The 23,829-nt window shown below is 51.0% G+C and overlaps 1 protein-coding gene across 2 annotated transcripts in view; it reads left to right on the top strand.

The window, feature by feature from the left end:
• klhl22 (kelch-like family member 22) overlaps nucleotides 1-16,027 on the top strand; it is a 171,958-nt gene extending 155,931 nt beyond the window's left edge. For both annotated transcript variants that reach the window (XM_085962058.1, XM_085962059.1), the window contains 4 exons: nucleotides 4,289-5,007; nucleotides 9,397-9,589; nucleotides 12,384-12,617; nucleotides 13,317-16,027. In XM_085962058.1, coding sequence (XP_085818184.1) covers nucleotides 4,289-5,007; nucleotides 9,397-9,589; nucleotides 12,384-12,617; nucleotides 13,317-13,697 — 1,527 coding nt within the window. In that variant the 3' untranslated portion in view covers nucleotides 13,698-16,027. The remainder of the gene's footprint in view (nucleotides 1-4,288; nucleotides 5,008-9,396; nucleotides 9,590-12,383; nucleotides 12,618-13,316) is intronic.
• The last annotated feature ends 7,802 nt before the right edge of the window (nucleotides 16,028-23,829 follow it).

A 23,829-nucleotide genomic window follows, 5' to 3' on the forward strand; every position in this document is an offset into this window, starting at 1 on the left:
GTACTGGAGGGAGGGGCTTCGATGGGAGAGTTCGGGTAATGGAGGGAGGGGCTTCGATGGGAGAGTTAGGGTACTGGGGGGATGGGCTTCGATGGGAGAGGTCGGGTACTGGAGGGAGGGGCTTCGATGGGAGAGTTAGGGTACTGGAGGGAGGGGCTTTGATTGGAGAGTTAGGGTACTGGGGGGAGGGGCTTCGATGGGAGAGTTCGGGTCCTGGAGGGAGGGGCTTCGATGGGAGAGTTCGGGTCCTGGAGGGAGGGGCTTCGATGGGAGAGTTAGGGTACTGGGGGGATGGGCTTCGATGGGAGAGTTAGGGTACTGGGGGGATGGGCTTCGATGGGTGAGTTAGGGTACTGGAGGGAGGGGCTTCGATGGGAGAGTTAGGGTACTGGAGGGAGGGGCTTCGATGGGAGAGTTCGGGTCCTGGAGGGAGGGGCTTCGATGGGAGAGTTCGGGTACTGGAGGGAGGGGCTTCGATGGGAGAGTTCGGGTACTGGAGGGAGGGGCTTCGATGGGAGAGTTAGGGTATTGGAGGGAGGGGCTTCAATGGGAGAGTTCGGGTACTGGAGGGAGGGGCTTCGATGGGAGAGTTAGGGTACTGGAGGGAGGGGCTTCGATGGGAGAGTTCGGGTACTGGAGGGAGGGGCTTCGATGGGAGAGTTCGGGTCCTGGAGGGAGGGGCTTCGATGGGAGAGCTAGGGTACTGGGGGGATGGGCTTCGATGGGAGAGTTAGGGTACTGGGGGGATGGGCTTCGATGGGAGAGTTAGGGTACTGGAGGGAGGGGCTTCGATGGGAGAGTTAGGGTACTGGAGGGAGGGGCTTCGATGGGAGAGTTCGGGTACTGGAGGGAGGGGCTTCGATGGGAGAGTTAGGGTACTGGAGGGAGGGGTTTTGATGGGAGAGTTAGGGTACTGGAGGGAGGGGCTTTGATGGGAGAGGTCGGGTACTGGAGGGAGGGGCTTCGATGGGAGAGTTAGGGTACTGGAGGGAGGGGCTTTGATGGGAGAGGTAGGGTACTGGAGGGAGGGGCTTCGATGGGAGAGTTCGGGTACTGGAGGGAGGGGCTTCGATGGGAGAGTTAGGGTCCTGGAGGGAGGGGTTTTGATGGGAGAGTTCGGGTACTGGAGGGAGGGGCTTTGATGGGAGAGTTCGGGTTCCGGAGGGAGGGGCTTCGATAGGAGAGTTAAGGTACTGGAGGGATGGGCTTCGATGGGAGAGTTCGGGTACTGGAGGGAGGGGCTTCGATGGGAGAGTTAGGGTACTGGAGGGAGGGGCTTCGATGGGAGAGTTCGGGTCCTGGAGGGAGGGGCTTCGATGGGAGAGTTCAGGTCCTGGAGGGAGGGGCTTCGATGGGAGAGTTCGGGTACTGGAGGGAGGGGCTTCGATGGGAGAGTTAGGGTACTGGAGGGAGGGGCTTCGATGGGAGAGTTAGGGTACTGGAGGGAGGGGCTTCGATGGGAGAGTTCGGGTCCTGGAGGGAGGGGCTTCGATGGGAGAGTTCGGGTCCTGGAGGGAGGGGCTTCGATGGGAGAGTTCGGGTACTGGAGGGAGGGGCTTCGATGGGAGAGTTCGGGTACTGGAGGGAGGGGCTTCGATGGGAGAGTTCGGGTACTGGAGGGAGGGGCTTCGATGGGAGAGGTCGGGTACTGGAGGGAGGGGCTTCGATGGGAGAGTTCGGGTACCGGAGGGAGGGGCTTCGATGGGAGAGTTCGGGTACCGGAGGGAGGGGCTTCGATGGGAGAGTTAGGGTACTGGAGGGAGGGGCTTCGATGGGAGAGGTCGGGTACCGGAGGGAGGGGCTTCGATGGGAGAGTTAGGGTACTGGAGGGAGGGGCTTCGATGGGAGAGGCCGGGTACCGGAGGGAGGGGCTTCGATGGGAGAGTTAGGGTACTGGAGGGAGGGGCTTCGATGGGAGAGTTAGGGTACTGGAGGGAGGGGCTTCGATGGGAGAGTTCGGGTACTAGAGGGCGGGGCTTCGATGGTAGAGTTCGGGTTCCAGAGGCTTCAGTGGGCCCAATGGCCTTGTCCTGTCTCTGAATTTTTACTATTTTTTATCAAGGTTGTTCCAGTCAGCTGCCAGCAGCAGTTTAATTTTCAGCCAGTTGTGTTTTGTTGCATTTCTGCAATATTCAGTTCCTGTCACTAGGTGGCATAACACCACTCCGTATATTCAATAATGCACTTAAAAAGCAACTACAGTTTACTGATAATGCAGTCACTTCATTCGTATTACTGGATAATTTGAACTTTATAGTGTAAGACTCAGGAGCAGGCTGTAGATACCTGCCTGTGACAGCAAATGAATCTCAGTGTGCGCGCAATTGAAATTGCCAGTTGGTTTCCTGTGCCGCAGTTTATGGACAGAATGAATGAGCATTCTCTTGGAGTAGATTAGGTGTCAGCAGCTGAGTGGGCTAACTCCGAACCAGAGATGGCCGGGGCCAGGGGTTGTTCAGTCCAGGACTTCCATTACTGTTTGATCATCAGCTTACTTTAATAACACGCAAAATAGTTCGTTCAACTTAGATTGTCAGGGTTTGACGTGAAACAGCAAGGGCTGCTTTCTGTGTTTCTCGTGGATCGGATTGATCCCTGTTCACCGCATGATGACAGTGCAGCACGGACCAATCAGAAAGCAATTAGGAACACTACCTCTTCTAGTCATACTGGGACAGATCGATTCTCACAGGGAAGCTGTAGGTGCACAAGTGAGATCAATAAAAGGGGCACTCCAACTTTGCTATTTATTGGACACTGAGCTAAGCTTCCGACCCGATATCCTCCCCATCACAAAGATCGGTTACTTCAACCTCTAATATTGCCTGTCTCCACCTCTGCCTTAGCTCATCTACTGCTGAAACCCTCATTCATGACTTTGTAACCTCCAGACTTGTCTAGTCCAATGCTCTCCTCTGTAAACTCCTCCACTCTCCCCGCACTGTGTCCACCATACCATTTCTCTCTCTCCCCCCGCACTGTGCCCACCATACCATTTCTCTCTCTCTCCCCCGCACTGTGTCCACCATACCATTTCTCTCTCTCCCCCGCACTGTGCCCACCATACCATTTCTCTCTCTCTCCCCCGCACTGTGTCCACCATACCATTTCTCTCTCTCTCTCCCCCGCACTGTGCCCACCATACCATTTCTCTCTCTCTCCCCCGCACTGTGCCCACCATACCATTTCTCTCTCCCCCGCACTGTGCCCACCATACCATTTCTCTCTCTCCCCCGCACTGTGCCCACCATACCATTTCTCTCTCTCCCCCGCACTGTGCCCACCATACTATTTCTCTCTCTCTCCCCCGCACTGTGCCCACCATACCATTTCTCTCTCTCTCCCCCCGCACTGTGCCCACCATACCATTTCTCTCTCTCCCCCCCGCACTGTGCCCACCATACCATTTCTCTCTCTCTCCCCCGCACTGTGCCCACCATACCATTTCTCTCTCTCCCCGCACTGTGCCCACCATACCATTTCTCTCTCTCTCCCCCCGCACTGTGCCCACCATACCATTTCTCTCTCTCCCCCCGCACTGTGCCCACCATACCATTTCTCTCTCTCCCCCCGCACTGTGCCCACCATACCATTTCTCTCTCTCTCCCCCCGCACTGTGCCCACCATACCATTTCTCTCTCTCCCCCGGCACTGTGCCCACCATAGAATGATACAGCCGCAGGAGGAGGCCATTCGGCCCATTGTGCCTGTGCCGGCTCTTTGAAACATCTATCCAATTAGTCCCACTCCCCCCTGCTCTTTCCCCATAGCCCTGCAAATGTTTCCTTTTCAAATATATATCCAATTCCCACGGATCGAAATACACGTGGGCACAGTCGTGGCAGGAGTCACTTGCGCGACCTTAGTTTGTGCATGAGAAGCAATGCTGGTGATTAGAAACTGGTGCGCTGCTCTATACTACTTGAATTGCATTCGAAGCCACAAAAAACATCCCAGTGCTGAAAGGAGTGGTGGTGACCTGATTCTAGCCCCCTGCCCCGGTGATCGGGAGCTGACCACCAGGAAGCGCACTCACCGCTCACTCTTAATTCGCCCTCGCTCCTTTCCTGTGACGATGTGAGGTCGGGAATGTTCAGTGTGAGCGTACGTGACCAAAAGCTCACATCCCAACACTCCACAGCCCATAATTAATCTTGTCACAGGTGGAATTTGGTGGCCCAATTCTACAAAGTCCTCCAAAGGCTGTTGACTGATTGACAAGTGTCTCCTGGGGCGGGGGTTTCATGCAGGGCTCCGAGTGCTCATGGTTTCTCTTTCCTTGGTTCAGATTCCGGAGGTAATCGATTTCTGCTGTGACTTCCTCATTTGCTGGATTGACGACGATAACATTCTTGAGCTGTACAGGTTGGCTGAGCACCACAGTCTGAGCCAGCTGAGCAGCAGGATCGACTTATACATCCTTCAAAACTTCCTGACCTTCAGCAAGACCGAGACCTACCGCCGGCTGCCCCTGGCCAAGGTGCGCAGCCTGCTGAGCAGCGACAAGCTCCACGCCAGCTCCGAGAACGAAGTCTACGAGTCGGCCTTGCTTTACCACTACACCCAGGAGGAGATCGAGAGGGACCAGGTCTCCCTGCACGACCCGCCAAAGCTGCTGGAGATGGTCCGCTTTGCGTTGATCGAGCAGCAAACCTTTCAGAAACTGTACAACCGGCTGAGCCCCTGTCCCCTCAAGGAGGTCCTGGCAGACGCCCTGGCCTACCACCAGAACGAAATCCTCCAGCCTGTACTCCAGACGCCTCAGACCCAGCTGCGGTCAGAGTTCTGTTGTGTGGTGGGATTTGGCGGGATGTACTCCTCCCAGGACGAAGACTTGAGCGATGAGGTCAAGTTTCTGAACCCGTTGACCCGGGAATGGCGAACTCTGACCCAGGCGCAGATGCCAAAGATGTCGAACCAGGGCATTGCTGTTTTAAATAACTTTGCTTATCTCGTGGGTGGGGACAACAACACTGCAGGGTACAGAGCAGAGGTGAGCTGCTGGAGGTATGGCATTCTTTCCTTTCCCTATTTATACTCTAGGGAATAAACTGTGGTGAAGAACAACTTGCGTTCTGTAAAATTGTAATAGAAACATAGAAACATAGAAGGTAGGAGTAGGAGTAGGCCATTCGGCCCTTCGAGCCTGCTCCGCCATTCAATGCGATCATGGCTGATCATCCAAATTCAGTACCCGGTCCCTGCCTTCTCCCCATATCCCTTGATCCCTTTAGCCTCAAGAAATATATCCAACTCTTTCTTGAATATATTTAATGAACTGGCCTCCACCGCCCTCTGTGGCAGAGAATTCCACAGGTTCACCACTCTCTGGGTGAAGAAATTCCTCCTCATTTCAGTCCTAAATGGCTTACCCCTTATCCTTAGACTGTGACCCCTGGTTCTGGACTCCCCGGCCATCATAAACATCCTTCCTGCATCTAGTCTGTCCAGACCTGACAGAATTTTATACGTTTCGATGAGATCCCCTCTCAATCTTCTAAACTCCAGTGAGTATAAGCCCAATTATACACCGGTTCTGCTGGAGTAATAATGTCACAAGGAATGTTCCTACACTTACCCCTCTGCACCCCCCCCCCCACCCGCCCCGTCCCTCTCCGTCCTCCCAACCCCCTCAGTGGAGATGCAGATTGTTGTTGGGGTTCAGTACCATGGGCCTTGTGGCCTTGCCCTAGTTCTTTGTGTGGGAGCCTAAGCCATGAGTGGAAGTCATCACAGCCGAGGCCCATTGTGCTTCCACCTGACTTCCACACTCACAGCCTATACAGCGTGAGTCACGGGATAATGGTGAGGAGCGGGAACCCAAGCTGATTTCCCCCCGTCCCCCCTTCCTCCTCCGAGGGCACTAAAGCCAATTATACACCCCCTCCAGAGATCTGCTCACTCAGCTCAGAGCAGGGATCAAATCTGGGGCCTCCCAGTAACACGCCAAGCATTGTCACCAGCCACTAGACCGTCTGGGCTTCTGGTGACTGGTGTGGGAAGTGAGATTAAACCCCAATCCCCAAATTCCGGTGATATTTTCAAATGACTCTATCTGTATTAATCATTTCCTTTCGTTATTATGGTTAGCTTTTCCTCTTTGTCCATTCCTCAAGCCATGAAACATAGGCGAGCAGAGAAGGGAGCCAAAAAAACTGCTCCCCGCTCTCCCAGTCCAGTATCACAGGGTGTAGAGTGAACCTGCTCCCCGCTCTCCCAGTCCAGTATCACAGGGTGTAGAGTGAACCTGCTCCCCGCTCTCCCAGTCCAGTATCACAGGGTGTAGAGTGAACCTGCTCCCCGCTCTCCCAGTCCAGTATCACAGGGTGTAGAGTGAACCTGCTCCCCGCTCTCCCAGTCCAGTATCACAGGGTGTAGAGTGAACCTGCTCCCCGCTCTCCCAGTCCAGTATCACAGGGTGTAGAGTGAACCTGCTCCCCGCTCTCCCAGTCCAGTATCACAGGGTGCAGAGTGAACCTGCTCCCCGCTCTCCCAGTCCAGTATCACAGGGTTTGGAGTGAACCTGCTCCCCGCTCTCCCAGTCCAGTATCACAGGGTGTAGAGTGAACCTGCTCCCCGCTCTCCCAGTCCAGTATCACAAGGTGTAGAGTGAACCTGCTCCCCGCTCTCCCAGTCCAGTATCACAGGGTGTAGAGTGAACCTGCTCCCCGCTCTCCCAGTCCAGTATCACAGGGTGTAGAGTGAACCTGCTCCCCGCTCTCCCAGTCCAGTATCACGGGGTGTAGAGTGAACCTGCTCCCCGCTCTCCCAGTCCAGTATCACAAGGTGTAGAGTGAACCTGCTCCCCGCTCTCCCAGTCCAGTATCACAGGGTGTAGAGTGAACCTGCTCCCCGCTCTCCCAGTCCAGTATCACAGGGTGTAGAGTGAACCTGCTCCCCGCTCTCCCAGTCCAGTATCACGGGGTGTAGAGTGACCCTGCTCCTCGCTCCCCCAGTCCAGTATCACAGGGTGTAGAGTGAACCTGCTCCCCGCTCTCCCAGTCCAGTATCACAGGGTGTAGAGTGAACCTCCCCGCTCTCCCAGTCCAGTATCACAGGGTGTAGAGTGAACCTGCTCCCCGCTCTCCCAGTCCAGTATCACAGGGTGTAGAGTGAACCTGCTCCCCGCTCTCCCAGTCCAGTATCACAGGGTGTAGAGTGAACCTGCTCCCCGCTCCCCCAGTCCAGTATCACAGGGTGTAGAGTGAACCTCCCCGCTCTCCCAGTCCAGTATCACAGGGTGTAGAGTGAACCTCCCCGCGCTCCCAGTCCAGTATCACAGGGTGTAGAGTGAACCTCCCCGCTCTCCCAGTCCAGTATCACAGGGTGTAGAGTGAACCTGCTCCTCGCTCTCCCAGTCCAGTATCACGGGGTGTAGAGTGAACCTGCTCCCCGCTCTCCCAGTCCAGTATCATGGGGTGTAGAGTGAACCTGCTCCCCGCTCTCCCAGTCCAGTATCACAGGGTGTAGAGTGAACCTGCTCCCCGCTCTCCCAGTCCAGTATCACAGGGTGTAGAGTGAACCTGCTCCTCGCTCTCCCAGTCCAGTATCACGGGGTGTAGAGTGAACCTGCTCCCCGCTCTCCCAGTCCAGTATCACAGGGTGTAGAGTGAACCTGCTCCCCGCTCCCCCAGTCCAGTATCACAGGGTGTAGAGTGAACCTGCTCCCCGCTCTCCCAGTCCAGTATCACAGGGTGTAGAGTGAACCTGCTCCCCGCGCTCCCAGTCCAGTATCACAGGGTGTAGAGTGAACCTGCTCCCCGCTCTCCCAGTCCAGTATCACAGGGTGTAGAGTGAACCTGCTCCCCGCTCTCCCAGTCCAGTATCACAGGGTGTAGAGTGAACCTGCTCCCCGCTCTCCCAGTCCAGTATCACAGGGTGTAGAGTGAACCTGCTCCCCGCTCTCCCAGTCCAGTATCACGGGGTGTAGAGTGAACCTGCTCCCCGCTCTCCCAGTCCAGTATCACGGGGTGTAGAGTGAACCTGCTCCCCGCGCTCCCAGTCCAGTATCACAGGGTGTAGAGTGAACCTGCTCCCCGCTCTCCCAGTCCAGTATCACAGGGTGTAGAGTGAACCTGCTCCCCGCTCTCCCAGTCCAGTATCACAGGGTGTAGAGTGAACCTGCTCCCCGCTCTCCCAGTCCAGTATCACGGGGTGTAGAGTGAACCTGCTCCCCGCTCTCCCAGTCCAGTATCACAGGGTGTAGAGTGAAGCTGCTCCCCGCTCTCCCAGTCCAGTATCACAGGGTGTAGAGTGAACCTGCTCCCCGCTCTCCCAGTCCAGTATCACAGGGTGTAGAGTGATCCTGCTCCCCGCTCTCCCAGTCCAGTATCACAGGGTGTAGAGTGAACCTGCTCCTCGCTCTCCCAGTCCAGTATCACAGGGTGTAGAGTGAACCTGCTCCCCGCGCTCCCAGTCCAGTATCACAGGGTGTAGAGTGAACCTGCTCCCCGCTCTCCCAGTCCAGTATCACAGGGTGTAGAGTGAACCTGCTCCCCGCTCTCCCAGTCCAGTATCACAGGGTGTAGAGTGAACCTGCTCCCTGCTCTCCCAGTCCAGTATCACAGGGTGTAGAGTGAACCTGCTCCCCGCTCTCCCAGTCCAGTATCACAGGGTGTAGAGTGAACCTGCTCCCCGCTCTCCCAGTCCAGTATCACAGGGTGTAGAGTGACCCTGCTCCCCGCTCTCCCAGTCCAGTATCACAGGGTGTAGAGTGAACCTGCTCCTCACTCTCCCAGTCCAGTATCACGGGGTGTAGAGTGAACCTGCTCCCCGCTCTCCCAGTCCAGTATCACAGGGTGTAGAGTGAACCTGCTCCCCGCTCTCCCAGTCCAGTATCACAGGGTGTAGAGTGACCCTGCTCCCCGCTCTCCCAGTCCAGTATCACAGGGTGTAGAGTGAACACAGGGGGCTGAAAGTGTGGCTCAGGATGGTCTAGTGTGTTGTTTCTTCCGTTGGGCTGTTGGGAAGCACTCTGTCTTTTCTAACAGCCTGTGCAAGTATCGGGATTATTGGGAGAGGAACAGCAAGAGTGGATTTGGCTTTCTTCATTGTGTGGTGCAGGATACCAGCAGACTACGTTTAGTTCAGTATGAAACTGTTTTTTGGCTAGTATTGTGTTACTACTATTTAATGTCTCAAATGGCTCATCTGTTTGAATTTTTTTTCCGATTTGAAGCAGTTCCTTATCTGTCTTTTTTCAAGTACTTCTTTCTATTTAAGCTGTTGGTCTTTACCTTAAATAAGTGAGCTTTGAATGAGCATGACGTTTATCTTGAGGTGGGTAGGCTGCTGCAGTGTGGTTTTCCTGTTGTTTAAACTGGTGTGTGGTGAGTTGGATGCTATCGTGAGAGTTCAGAGCAGTGTAAATTTGGTTGCTTTGTCTCTTGTTTTAAGGTATGATCCGCGGCACAACAGGTGGATTCGAATCCAGTCGCTGCGGCAGCCACATGCTGACCATTGTGTGTGTGTAGCGGGCGAGTATCTATATGCCATAGGAGGCCGAGACTACCATCAGGAGTTAAACATGGTGGAGCGCTACGACCCCCGGTTAAATACTTGGGAATATGTGGCACCGCTGAAAAGAGAGGTATGTACAAACTCGCACTGACACATTCGTAGCGCCAAATCTGCTATCTCTTTGAAATGAAATCCGCATTATTGTTCTGTTCACCTTCCCGCGCTGATACTGTAGTCTTAGGCTAGCAGGGCAGCTTGTTCTACTCTTGGGCACTCAGCAGTGGAATCTCAAGCAGGGATGGCAGGGGATCTGTAGGAGCAATCCAGTTTTAAGTGTGAAGGGAAAGGCCATCAGGTTTAGGTACTGTGAATGGAAGGTTCCTCCAATCCAGGTATGGACCAGGACCGCTTATGCTTCATGAAAAGAAAATTCAAAGAATCTTATTTTCCCAAATACTTTTATTTTCAACTGAGAAAAGTGAGAGGTGATACATTTTGGTAGGAAGAATGAGGAGAGACAATACATGTTAAATGGGACAGTTTTAAAGTGGGAGCAAGAACAGGAGACCTGGGGGTGTTTGTGCACAAATCTCTGAAGGTGGCAGGACAGGTTAACAAAGTAGTTAATAAAGCACATGGGATCCTGGGCTTTAGAAATAGAGGCAGAGAGTACAAAAGCCAGGAAGTTATGCTAAACCAATATAAAACACTAGTTCAGCCCCAGCTGGAGTATTGTGTCCAATTCTGGGCACCGCACTTTAGGAAGGACGTGAAGGCTTTGGAGAGGGTGCAGAAGAGATTTACTAGAATGGTTCCTGGGATGAGTGATTACAGTTACGTGGATAGGCTGGAGAAGCTGGGGTTGTTCTCCTTGGAGCAGAGAAGTCTAAGAGGAGATTTGATAGAGGTGTTTAAAATCATGAAGGGTTTAGATGGAGTAAATAAAGATAAACTGTTTCCAATGGCTGAAGGGTCGATAACCAGAGGGCACAGACTTAAGGTGATTGGCAAAAGAACCAGAGATGACATGAGGAAAAACATTTTTATTCATCGAGTGGTTAGGATTTGGAATGCGCTGCCTGATAGGGCGGTGGATACAGATTCAATAGCAGCCTTCAAAAGGGATAAATACTTGAAGGAGAAAAAAATTGCGGGGATATGGGGAAAGAGCGGGGGAGTGGGACTGACTGGATTATTCTTCGAAAGAGCCGGAGCAGTCTCGATGGGCCGAATAGCCTCCTTCTGTGCTGTACTATTCTATGATTCGATGACTGTGAAGAAGTTCCAGTTTCCATTTCAGCTCTTACTGTGGTGCTGACACACTGGGTGACAGAAGCTGTGGGCTCCCTGTGCAACATTTCCACTTCTCATATCATCAAAAATCCAAGGATGAACAAAAGACCCTTCAGCCCATCTTGGCTCAGTCCCCTGTAGTACTCACAGAATCACAGAATCACAGAAACCCCACAGTGCAGATAGAGGCCATTTCGGCCCATCGAGCCTGCACCGACACATATCCCACCCGATCCCCGTAACCCCTACACATATCCCACCCGATCCCCGTAACCCCACGTATTTAATCCCCCTAACACTAAGGGTCAATTTATCATAGCCAATCAACCTAACCTGCACATCTTTGGACTGTATTCGTAGCTTGTTAATCTTCAAATTTCCAATACTTTCATCTTGTGAGAGAAAGTTAGTCATGAACGAAATCCAGTTTCCATAAGTAGACCAGTCCCCTGTGAGTGGAATCTGCACCGTTACCCAGGACTCACAATGAACGCCTGTCTATGATGGTTTGCGTTGGAAACCATGCAAGATGATGCCACGTTCTCCTGTCTAATCTGAAATGTGGTAAATATCACACTGCAAGTCATTACGTTCAGGCTAAAACCAATAGTTGGATTTATTTACAAATAAGATAATTGCACAAAAGAAGAAAGACACAGCAAGACGCTATAGAGTAACACTTCACTTAACCAATTCACAAACTGTTTCAAAATCAAAACAAAACAGTCCAAAATCTTTGTAGTACTTTTCAGTAGCTTTTGACTGAGTCTCTGCAGATTACATGGAGGATTGACCTCACATGAAGCTCCTCTTAGCCCCTCTTTTGGTTGAAGCAGAGCGAAGTAAGGAAATGGGGACCATGGCAGCTCGTCAGTTATATGTCTGGTTTTATTTTGATGTTAAACAAACTCATTTGATCAAACAAATTCTACTCAATAATCTGGCAGTTGAGGTATTAAATACTTCTAACAAGTAAACAGATACAGTGTGAGCAGTTGTCTCCTGGCCTAATGACCCTTTTGCTTTTGACGCTTGATTCCCCTTAGAACAAAGCTTAAATATTGTTCAGGCTAAAACTAATAGTTAGATTTAATTACAAATAAGATAATTACACAGTAGGAACTAGTAGTACAATACGTGACTTAAACAACTCATTAAACTGTTTCAAAACCATTTAAGAAAATGAATTTTGTCTCCTTCCTCTGGTTTGTAGACTGGTATATATTAACATTGCGAAGAAGGGTATCACCTTGCAACATTTTATAAATGATGAAACTTTAGAAGAACAGTGAATTAATTTGTACAGAAGACCATGTACTTTCTGAGGTCCCGGCAACTGGTTACAGAGGAATCGAACCAGAGACTTGGGAACGGGGTGCTGGTCCTCCGGGGGAAGTTATGCTGGTGCGGAGGAGGAGGAAGCAGAAGGAACGAGTGGGAAGCTGTGCAGAGTACATTGTTGTGATGGACTGTCGCTTTCTTCTTGTGAGATTCGTATTGTGAACTCGCTTGTGTGAGGCTGCTGAAGAATCAGTGGTCCAGCATAAGTGCAGTAAAATAAAGTTCTCGGGTAATTATTTGATTAGGTTTATGTTGCAAATAATCCCAGTGTTCCTCCTCTATTCGATTAGGTGTATGCCCACGCTGGAGCAGTGCACGCAGGGAAGGTATACATAGCCTGTGGGAGAAGTGGCAGAAATTACTTGAAGGAGCTGCACTGCTATGACCCAGAGGCAAACCAGTGGGAATCGAAGGCTGATGCCCCTGTGGAACGGGCCTGGCATGGAATGGCTGCAGTCCGAGGCCAGCTTTACCTCCTTGGTGGCAGCAACAATGCCAATGGATACAGGCAGGACGTCATGCAGGTGAGCGTTGAGCAAAGAGAGAAATTTCTCCTTCTGGGATTCTTCCTCCTCACCACAGCCAAGGTGGAACGTTTGAGTGTCTGGGATTTATCTTGAGTGGATGAGTATAGGGTACAATGTGAATCCAAGTACCATTTGCAGGGTTAGATTCAAAGCTGTGACATTCCAGCACTCTGGAGAACTTCATGGATGACAAAAGCTGCATTCTTTATGAGAGCAGGGCAATTCTGCCCTCTTGTGCATCCCTGATTTTAATCGCTCCACCATTGGCGGCCATGTCTTCAGCTGTCTAGGCCCAAAGCTCTGGAATTCCCTCCCAAAACCTCTCCGCCTCTCTACCTCTTTCCTCCCTTAAGTCACTATTGGACACGTCCTAATATTTCCTTATGCGGCTCGCTGTCAAATTTTGTTCGATAACTCTCCTCTGAAGCGCCTTGGGATGTTTTAGTACGTTAAAGGCGCTATATAAATGCACGTTGTTGTTGTTGTTGCTAATCTGCGCCCACTGGTGTCAGCGCTGGCACACTACCCGGCTCAGACCAACACCTGTCCTTGGGAACTGCCACCATGGTTGCTTTGCAGTTACATTCATGATTTCAAGAGCATTGGCTTGTACCACCGGCTTGTACCCTGCTTACTCAAACTTGGTGTCTCTCAATCCAACCTTTCATTGCTTCTCTCCCTGTTATGTTTGTGAAGGTTTCCTGTTACAGCACCGAGCGGGACCAGTGGTCAACAGTGTCCGAAATGCCCTATGGCCACGGGGAGCCTGGCATCGCTGCCCTGGACGACAAAATCTACATCCTGGGCGGGAGGTCACATGACCGCTACACGCGGACTGACTACGTCCACATATACAACGTGACTGATTGCTGCTGGGAGGAAGCGCCCGATATCGAGTGTGCCAATTCTGGGATGTCCTGCTGCGTCCTGACACTCCCGAGACGGCTGGTCGAGGACTGGGGGAATCAAACGCCCCGAAAGCATGCCCAGCGAGCTTGCCGCCGCCGCCGTGCCTACATGCATCCTGAAGTGGTTGGGCTTTCTGACTTTGAGGAGTTCAGTTCCAGCGAAGACTGAACTTGCAGTTAAACAGGCCAGACCGTCATACGTTGTGTTCTTAACGTGGCACATCCTGTGGATATTCGCCGTGCCCCTTTGTTTTTTTCTCGTATTCCCGGCTCCACTCCTGAAGGTTCTGGCTTGTGCTGGGGCACTGGCGGGGGGCAGGGTGGGGGGTTCCAAATGAACAGACAGGCCCCCCCCCCCCACTTACCTCGTCCAAGTGACAGGACCTTGGGGAGGCCATCACATCTAAACCTGATCCAGCCATCATGCTGAAGTTTACATGGACTCTCTCCAGCGGGTCCCTGAACCTCCCCTCCACTACCTGTCCCAGTCTGAGGGCGCTAAGGCCAGTCGTAAACTCAACACAGGAAAAGGAATCAAACCTGGGACCGTGTGCTTTGCATGACTTAGTACAACTTCAGTACATCATTGGGGAGCTTCATTTCATCTGTTGAAAATGGTTATTTTTCTGTTCAGTGTTATCTTATAGAAAGTACAGCTGTAAGCTTGGTGACATTTCCCTCATTTCTCTCTATCCTCCCCCATGGTATCCTCACTCCCCTCCCACTCCCATTTAGCAATACTGCTTTGGTTGGTACTGCTCTTAACAGAAGCTTAGAATCTCCTCCCTGTATTGAAATTAAAACTCATTCCACGCTCCCTTATTCTTACCCAGCATTGTGGCAGCCCTCATCTCCCTTAGATTTCCCTTTCTTCTACACTCTTCATACTTCAAAAAACCAAGCTTGGTATCAGTGTTAGCCGTGGCTCAGTGGGTAGCACTCTCGCCTCAGAGTCAGACGGTGGTGGGTTCAAGTCCCACTCCAGAGACTTGAGCACATAAGTGCTGACACTTCAGTGCAGTACTGAGGGAGTGCTGCAGTACTGAGGGAGTGCTGCAGTACTGAGGGAGTGCTGCACTGACGGAGGTGGTGTCTTTCGGGTAAGACGTTAAACCAAAGCTCCGTCTGCCCGCTGGAGGAGGTAACCCATCCACCAGAAAGGTGGATGTAAAAGATCCCATGGCACTATGTCGAAGAAGAGCACGGGAGTTATCCCGGTGTCCTGGCCAACATTCCTCCCTCAACCAACACCTAAAGCAGATTATCTGGTCATTGTCACATTACTGTTTGCGGGATCTTGCTGCCCACAAATTGGCTGCCACGTTTCCTACATTACAACAGTGACTACACTTCAGAAGTACTTCTTTGGCTGTAAAGTGCTTTGGGGTGTTCTGAGGCACTATATAAATGCAAGTCTTTCTCTTTATTTAATTGATTTTATCTTTTCAAACTACTTCATGCTCTCCTCCACATGGGGAGCCCTGCACTGTGGGCCATCATCTTTTTCCCAATGAATTTACAGTGATGAGGTTGGTGACGTGTACTCCAAAAGGCCCAGTTCCCCTGCCCTAGTCCAAAAAATGAAAGACCTTGATGTTAATCTTCTGTGCTTAATTGTCGATGTAGAGTGAGATTAGCGTCACTCACACCCTCCTAATATCTCCTCCTTTGGCTCAGCGTCCATTCTCCTTGCGTCTGTGAAGTGCCTTGAGATGTGTCTCCATGTTCAAGGTGCTATATAAATGCAAGTTGCTGAGGTGGGATGATGATGAAGTGATGTATTATATATTTAATTTATTGACATGTTTTGAGGGGCATAAACTGCTTATGATCAACGAGCGCACCATTCTTGCACGGTTTATTTTTAAAATTTGTACTATCCGTGAGCAACCCCACGGGAGATCCACTAGTATCGTTTTTTCCCCATTTCCCTTCAGACTTGTTAACTCTCCCGTATTTCCCGTGAGAGGCACGGATTTGAGGCTCATCTCACTTAAAGGTTCTCCAGCCAAGCTTGTGAAGTGACTGACAAACTATTAGCCCCTCATAAAGTAAAATTTGATTGATTTTACGCAAGAAATACCTGGTCAGATGAACGCGAGGGATGTTTGTTCAAATCTAAACTAGTCGGGTGACCCAGGTAAAGAACAGTATAAGTGAGAAGAGTTTCTAAGAATCTGGGAAGAGTGGAGCAGACCTGTGAATATTTTAGGGAATGCATGTTATTTGCTTGGAAAGAGCTTGTTAAATGTGTGAAGTTCCCATTTATCAAGGGTTAATCAGCTGGTGATGTCATGAATATAATTGGAATCTTTTTTTATAGAATTCTTCAAATCATGTAGCTATTGCTGGAGTGTTGACATTGAGCAAAATTTACTCTCCATTTTACACAGCTTTGAAGTTCCACACATTACAAACTGCACTCACTCATATTACTTTAAAAATGTAACCTATTCTGCTGTATGACACGCAAAAATAAACATAACTTTGTATGTTTAAGTGGATTTTCAATCTGCCTCACTCTTTGTGATCCTTAAACTGACTCTCAATATTATCTCAATGCTAGCGTGTCCAAATAAACAGCATTATCTCGCAAGGAAAGCTGTTCATTTGTCTCCAAAAATGCTTAAACTCCAAAAGTGGTGGACTGGGTGAGGGGCACTACTGGGGTTTTCGGGCGGGTCCCCCACCAACGCCCCCCCCCCCACCCCGTGCAGGTTTTGGAGAGACTATCTCACGGGTTTCACTACTCAAAGATTGACATGTCTGTTCCTGTGAGTGCTGGCTGACCGCCACAGGCCCAGGCCAGTTAAACCGAAGCCAGGAGCTCCCTCACGTTAGGAGGTCATGGGTTCAAGTCCCATTCCAGAGACTTGAGCCCATAATCCAGGCTGACACCCCAGTGCAGTGCTGAGGGAGTGCTGCACTGTCGGAGGTGCATCTTTTGGATGAGACGTTAAACCGAGGCCCTGCCTGCCCTCACATTTGACATAAAAGATCCCAATGGCTCTATTTTGAAGAAGAGCAGAGGAGTTATCCGCGGTGGCCTGGCCAGTATTTATCCCTCAACCACCGTCACTAAATCACTGGCCATTTATCTCATTGCTGTTTGTGGGACCTTGCTGTTGGCAAATTGGCTGCCATGTTTCCTATATTACAATAGTGAACACTTTCATTGGCTGTAAAGCGTTTTGGGATGTCTTGAAGTCACGAAAGGCGCTATATAAATGCAAGTCATTCTTTGAGTTGTGACAGTCTGCACACTTAGTTTTCTGCTGGGGCTGTTGTGTTCAAAGGTTAATAAGCAGCAAAAGGTGATGATCAAATGAATGGTTTTATCAGCAGATCTATGCCGTGTCCTCATGCTGCGCGGCTCTGTAACGTGGTCCGATATTTCCAGCTCTGTCAAACTGCTGGCATTGTGCTAACGTGAAACTAAAGCTGCCTTGCCGTAATCGTGGGTTCATGAGCTGGACAGTTGACTTGTGTACTGTTCCACTCGACCGCTTCCTCACTGATTCTGCAACGAGCGCTTTGCACAATACTGTCTGCATCATACCCCATTGGGAAGTGGTGTGACCAAACCCAGCCTCGTCCAAGAACCAGAGTTTTCAGCCAGTAAGTAGGTCAGCTCCCCAGCTAACTCCTCGACTGCTGCAACAGTTATATACCAAGCACCAAACACCTTGCATTCTGCACAAAGCACACTCCTCACCAGAGCAGTTTGAGGGCTTCCCTCAGTGGTTCAATGATTAGCTGAACCATATAGACCTGCAGGCTCAGCGCTGATGTTGGTCAAGATGGGGCAGTAGGGCTGCTATAATTGACCTCAGTGCCCTATGGTTATGGAGATGGTGCGGCCAGGATTCCCAATTCCTACTCCTTATTCTAAACCCAGCCAGAAAGTCCCCTTGTGTGTTTGTGTGTGAGGACAGGGTCACGTTCAGGCTGAAGCTGGCTGCAGCTGAATAGTCTGCCAACATGCACGGTCCAGGCTTACAGTCCAGGCAAACAACCATTTGAGCAAGGTACAGAAGGGCAAGCAGCACCATCGACCCATCAGGGAGGGGAGGAACACATTCAGCCTGGAGCTGTTACCAACGCCATGGTTTCCTCTGTTACCAGTGCCGCGGTTTCCTCTGTTACCAGCGCCCAGTGCTATGGTTTCCTCTGTTACCAGTGCCCAGTGCTGTGGTTTCCTCTGTTACCAGTGCCCAGTGCTGTGGTTTCCTCTGTTACCAGTGCCCAGTGCCGCGGTTTCCTTTGTTACCAGTGCCGAGTGCTGTGATTTCCTCTGTTACCAGCGCCCAGTGCCGCGGTTTCCTCTGTTACCAGTGCCCAGTGCTGTAGTTTCCTCTGTTACCAGTGCCCAGTGCTGTGGTTTCCTCTGTTACCAGCGCCCAGTGCCATGGTTTCCTCTGTTACCAGTGCCCAGTGCCATGGTTTCCTCTGTTACCAGTGCCGTGGTTTCCTCTGTTACCATAGATTCATGGGCCTAGAAATTCGGTATAGCCGCGTTTGGGGCGCTAGTCCTGGCAATGCGCAAAGGTTAGCGCCAGGCGCAATTTAGCGCCACCTAGTGCGTTATTGGGTTGCAGCGCCCCTAAAGGTGATTGCGGCGCTAAATCAGGCGCTGCACGCTACTCTTAAGGCGCTAACCCGGCGGCGCAACCCAATTTCGCGGTGGCGGGGCGCAGCGAGGGTGCTGTCAATAATCACTTTCCCTGAGACACAGTGGCGCCGGCCAGCTCTTAAAGGGGCAGGTCAATTGGCATCACCAGACACACTCACTGCCTTGTAGACCTTCAAAGCGGTGGGAGCCTACCTGTGGCGCACCAGCCTAGCAAGACATGGAAAGGGTGAGGCAGAGGGCGGAATGACTCACTGATGGGGCATTGGATGCTTTAGCTGGCGCAGTGGAATCAAGGCCAAGGAAGATGGTCGGAATGTGATTTATGTTTTGGACAGTCTCCCAGGTGTGAGAGGCGACCGGTTCCATTCCAGTTCTTGGAATGGCAGCAAGCATTCCGTGAGAGGGGCTGAGAAGCTACTTCTGATCAGCCTCTGACGCGCAGCCTGAGAAGAGCCGCTCGCGTAGAAGTTCAAGCCAGCAGGCATCTTCTCAGCCACCGACAGAGATGTCCTGCACCTTTGAGGCTGCAGATCTGGCTGAAGCAGCTGGCACAGCTCAGTCACCACCTCCATTCTAAATCGCAGCCTTCTGACACACTGCTCCTCTGGCATGGTCATGTAGGAAAAGTGCTGTCGGAAAACCCTGCCAGCGTAAGATCTGCTGTGGCGACGTCTGTTGGCCCTCCTCCGTCTGGCCATGCCCGCCCCCCTCTTCCAGCGTCTCAATGCCCTTTCCAGATGATACAGCAGCAGGACGTTCCCCTCCAATGCAGCCCCCATAATAAGTGCCCACAGGAAGGTTCCCCGTTGTCAAGGCTCACCAACAGCAAGGTGATGGTCAGAAGGCTGAAGATCGTCTGCCTGCGCTGGCTCAGTGGTCAAATGGCTCTCAGTGTGCAGCTCAGCAACTCTTTGTAGCGCTCGAGGAAGTTGCGCTCCAAAAATGGCTGCCGCTTTTAAACCACACCAGTCCCCTTTAAATAACGCTCCTCCAGCCCGAGAGCGACTTGGTAAGGTCCAGGTAAGCTGTCACTATTAGCGCCAGGCGCTACAGAGGGGGGCACCACTGAATTTCCGGTTCGGGGCACCCAAAAGGCGTTGCACATTCAAATGACGTCATAATCAGCCTGCGCCCATGAGCGGGCGCTAAATCAGCGCCGGCACTAAATGCATGCTCAATATGGGGCGACTTGTGCCCACCCGGAAATTAGCTAGCACCCCACTTCTCGGCCTCTTTAGGCGTTAATCGGTGGCGCTAACAACCGAATTTCTCCCCCATAGATTCATAGAGTTATACAGCACAGAAAGAGGCCCTTCGGCCCATCGCGTCCGCGCCAGCCATCAAGCCCTATCTAATCTAACCCCATTTTCCAGCATTTGGTCCGTAGCCTTGTATGCTATGGCGTTTCAAGTGCTTATCCAAATGCTTCTTGAATGTTGTGAGGGTTCCTGCCTCTACCACCCTTTCAGGCAGTGAGTTCCAGATTCCAACCACCCTCTGGGTGAAAAAGTTTTTCCTCAAATCCCCTCTAAACCTCCTGCCCCTTACCTTGAATCTATACCCCCTTGTTATTGACCCCTCTACTAAGGGGAAAAGTTCCTTTCTATCCACCCTATCTATGCCCCTCATAATTTTGTATACCTCAATCAGGTCCCCCCTCAGCCTTCTCTGCTCCAAGGAAAACAACCCCAGCCTGTCCAGTCTTTCTTCATAGCTGAAGCGCTCCAGCCCAGGTAACATCCTGGTAAATCTCCTCTGCACCCTCTCCAAAGCAATCACATCCTTCCTATAGTGTGGCGACCAGAACTGCACACAGTACTCCAGCTGTGGCCTTACCAGCGTTTTGTACAGCTCCATCATAACCTCCCTGCTTTTATATTCTATGCCTCGGCTAATGAAGGCAAGTTTCCCATATGCCTTTTTAACCACCTTATCCACCTGTTCTGCTGCCTTCAGGGATCTATGTACATGCACACCAAGGTCCCTCTGATCCTCTGTCTTTCCTAGGGTCTTACCATTCATTGTGTATTCCCTTGCCTTGTTAGTCCGTCCAAAATACATCACCTCACACTTTTCAGGGTTAAATTCCATTTGCCACTGTTCTGCCCATCTGACCAACCCATCTATATCGTCCTGTAGCCTGAGGCTTCCCGCCTCGCTATTTACCACCCCACCAATTTTCGTGTCATCTGCGAACTTACTGATCATACCTTTTACATTCACATCCAAATCATTAATGTAGACCACAAACAGCAAGGGACCCAGCACCGATCCCTGCGGTACCCCACTGGACACAGGCTTCCAGTCACAAAAACAACCTTCCACCATCACCCTCTGCCTTCTGCCACTAAGCCAGTTTTGGATCCAATGTGCCAAGGCACCCTGGATCCCATGGGCTCTTACCTTCCTGACCAGTCTCCTATGCAGGACTTTATCAAAAGCCTTACTGAAATCCATGTAAACCACATCCACTGCACTACCCTCATCCACACACCTAGTCACCCCCTCGAAAAATTCAATCAAATTGGTCAGACATGATCTTCCCTTGACAAAGCCATGCTGGCTATCCCTAATTAATCCCTGCCTCTCCAAGTGGAGACCAATTCTGTCCCTCAGAATTTTTTCCAATAATTTCCCTACCACTGATGTTAGGCTCACTGGCCTGTAATTCCCTGGTTTATCCCTACTACCCTTCTTGAATAATGGTACTACGTTAGCTGTTCTCCAGTCCTCTGGCATATCCCCTGTGGCCAGAGAGGTTCTGAAAATTTGTGTCAGAGCCCCTGCAATCTCCTCCTTTGCCTCACATAGTAGCCTGGGATACATCTCGTCCGGGCCTGGGGATTTATCCACTTTTAAGCTTGCTAAAACCGCTAGTACCTCCTCCCTCTCGATGCTAATATGTTCAAGTATATCACAGTCCCCCTGCCCGATTTCTATGTCCACATCGTCCTTCTCCATAGTAAACACAGATGCAAAAAATTCATTTAAAACCCCACCTACATCCTCTGGCTCCACACACAGATTGCCACTTTGGTCCCTAATGGGCCCTACTCTTTCCCTAGTTATCCTCTTGCCCTTAATATACTTATAAAACAGCTTAGGATTTTCCTTTATTTTGCTCGCCAATGTTATTTCATGGCCCCTCCTCGCTCTCCTAATTTCTTTTTTAAGTATCCCCCTGCACTTTTTATACTCCTCTAGGGCTTCCTCTGTCTTTAGTCCTTTGTATCTGCCAAAAGCCCCCCTTTTTTTCCTAATCCATTCTCATATATCCCTTGACATCCAAGGTTTCCTGGGCTTGTTGGTCCCACCCTTGACCTTTGCAGGAACATGTTGCCATTGTACTCTCTCAATTTCCTTTCTGAAAGACTCCCATTGCTCCGATGTGGATTTTCCTTCAAGTAGCTGATCCCAGTCCACATTGGCCAGATCCTGCCTTATCATATTAAAATCGGCCTTCCCCCAATTTAGAACCTTTATTTCCGGTCCATCTCTGTCCTTTTCCATGACTACCTTAAATCTCACCGAATTATGGTCACTGTCACCAAAGTGCTCACCTACTAACACTTCTACCACTTGCCCGGCCACATTCCCTAGAATTAGGTCCAGTACCGCCCCCTCTCTTGTAGGACTTTCTACATGCTGGCTCAAAAAGCTCTCCTGGATGCACTTTAAGAATTCTGCACCCTCTAAGCCTTTCACACTCTGACTATCCCAGTTAATATTGGGGAAGTTGAAATCCCCCACTATAATTACCCTATTATTTGCACACTTCTCTGAGATTTGCCTGCATATCTGTTCCTCTATCTCCCCCTGGCTGTTTGGGGGCCTATAGTACACTCCCAGCAAAGTGCTAGCCCCCTTTTTGTTTTTAAGTTCAACCCATATGGCCTCATTAGAGGAACCTGTTAATATATCATCCCTCCTTACAGCAGTAATTGTCTCCTTAATTAATATTGCGACACCCCCTCCTCTTTTACCCCCCCCCCCTCTGTCTCGCCTGAAGATTCTATACCCCGGAATATTGAGCTGCCAGTCTTGCCCCTCCCTCAACCATGTCTCCGTGATAGCAACAATATCATACTCCCATGTGTTCATCAACACTTTCAGTTCATCCACCTTATTCGTAAGACTCCTTGCATTAAAATAAATGCCATTTAGCCTTGCCCTACTCCCTTGTGCCGTTACATATTTGCTCTGCCTTCCAGTCTGACTTATTTTTTCCTCTATATTTGGCTGTACATCACCCCCTATTATAGCTCCACTCTTTATCCCATCCCCCTGCCAAGTTAGTTTAAACCCCCCCGAACAGTGCTAGCAAACCTCCCCGCAAGGATATTTGTCCCGTTCTGGTTCAGGTGCAACCCGTCCGACTTGTACAAGTCCCACCTTCCCCAGAAGCAGGCCCAGTGATCCAGGAAACTAAAGCCCTCCCTCCTGCACCAATTCTTTAGCCACACATTCATCTGCTCTATCCTCCTATTCCTGTACTCACTAGCACGTGGCACCGGGAGTAATCCAGAGATTACAACCTTTGAGGTCCTGCTGCCTAGCTCCCTAAATTCTTGCTGTAGGACCTCATCCCTCTTCCTACCCATGTCATTGGTCCCAATGTGAACCACGACCTCTGACTGTTCACCCTCCCCCTTCAGAATGCCCTGCAGCCGTTCAGTGACATCCTTGACCCTGGCACCAGGGAGGCAACAAACCATCCTGGAGTCACGTCTACGGCCACAGAAACGCCTATCTGTTCCCCTTATGATAGAATCCCCTACCACTATTGCTCTCCCACTCTTTTTCCTCCCTTCCTGAGCAGCAGAAGCACCCCTGGTGCCAGGAAGTTGGCTGCTGCTGCCTTCCTCTGGTAAGTCATCCCCCTCAACAGTATCCAAATCGGTATACCTGTTTGAGAGGGGGATGTCCACAGGAGACCCCTGCACTACCTGCCTGCTTCTACTGCTCCGCCTGATGGTCACCCATTTCCCTTCTGCCTGTGCAGCCCTTACCTGCGGTGTGACCAACTCACTAAACATGCTACTCACGACCCTCTCAGCATCGTGAATGCTCCAAAACTCATCCATCCGCAGCTCCAGCGCTGCAATGTGGTCTACTAGTAGCTGCAGCTGGATACATTTCTGGCACACATGGTCGTCAGGGACCCAGGCAGCGTCCCTGAATTCCCACATAGCGCAAGAGGAGCATAACACGGGGATGGGCTATCCTGACATGACTTACCCTTTAATTAATTTTAATTAATTCAATACCACCAATTAAAGATATACACTAGGGCGCTTGTATGGTTTACCAACAGTCCCCGCTACACCAGAAAGACCTTAGCAACTATAAACAAGAGTTAAAGTTTAAAAAATAGAGAAATACTCACCAACCAATCACTTAACTGCTCCCTGGTGACGTCACAATCTGATTACTTTTTACCTCTCTCCCCGCTGCTGAGTTGGCCGGGCCTCGCTGCTGCCGCCGCTTTTAATCTGCCGCCTCGATGCTGCTCTCCCCCAGGTCCGCCGCTGTGCCCAGTGCTGCGGTTTCCTCTGTTACCAGTGCCCAGTGCTGTGGTTGCCTCTGTTACCAGTGCCCAGTGTCATGGTTTCCTCTGTTACCAGTGCCCAGTGCCGTGGTTTCCTCTGTTACCAGTGCCCAGTGCCGT

Source organism: Somniosus microcephalus, chromosome 19, assembly GCF_052327205.1.
Source record: "Somniosus microcephalus isolate GS21.2 chromosome 19, FLI_Smic_1.0, whole genome shotgun sequence".
Taxonomy (NCBI): domain Eukaryota; kingdom Metazoa; phylum Chordata; class Chondrichthyes; order Squaliformes; family Somniosidae; genus Somniosus; species Somniosus microcephalus.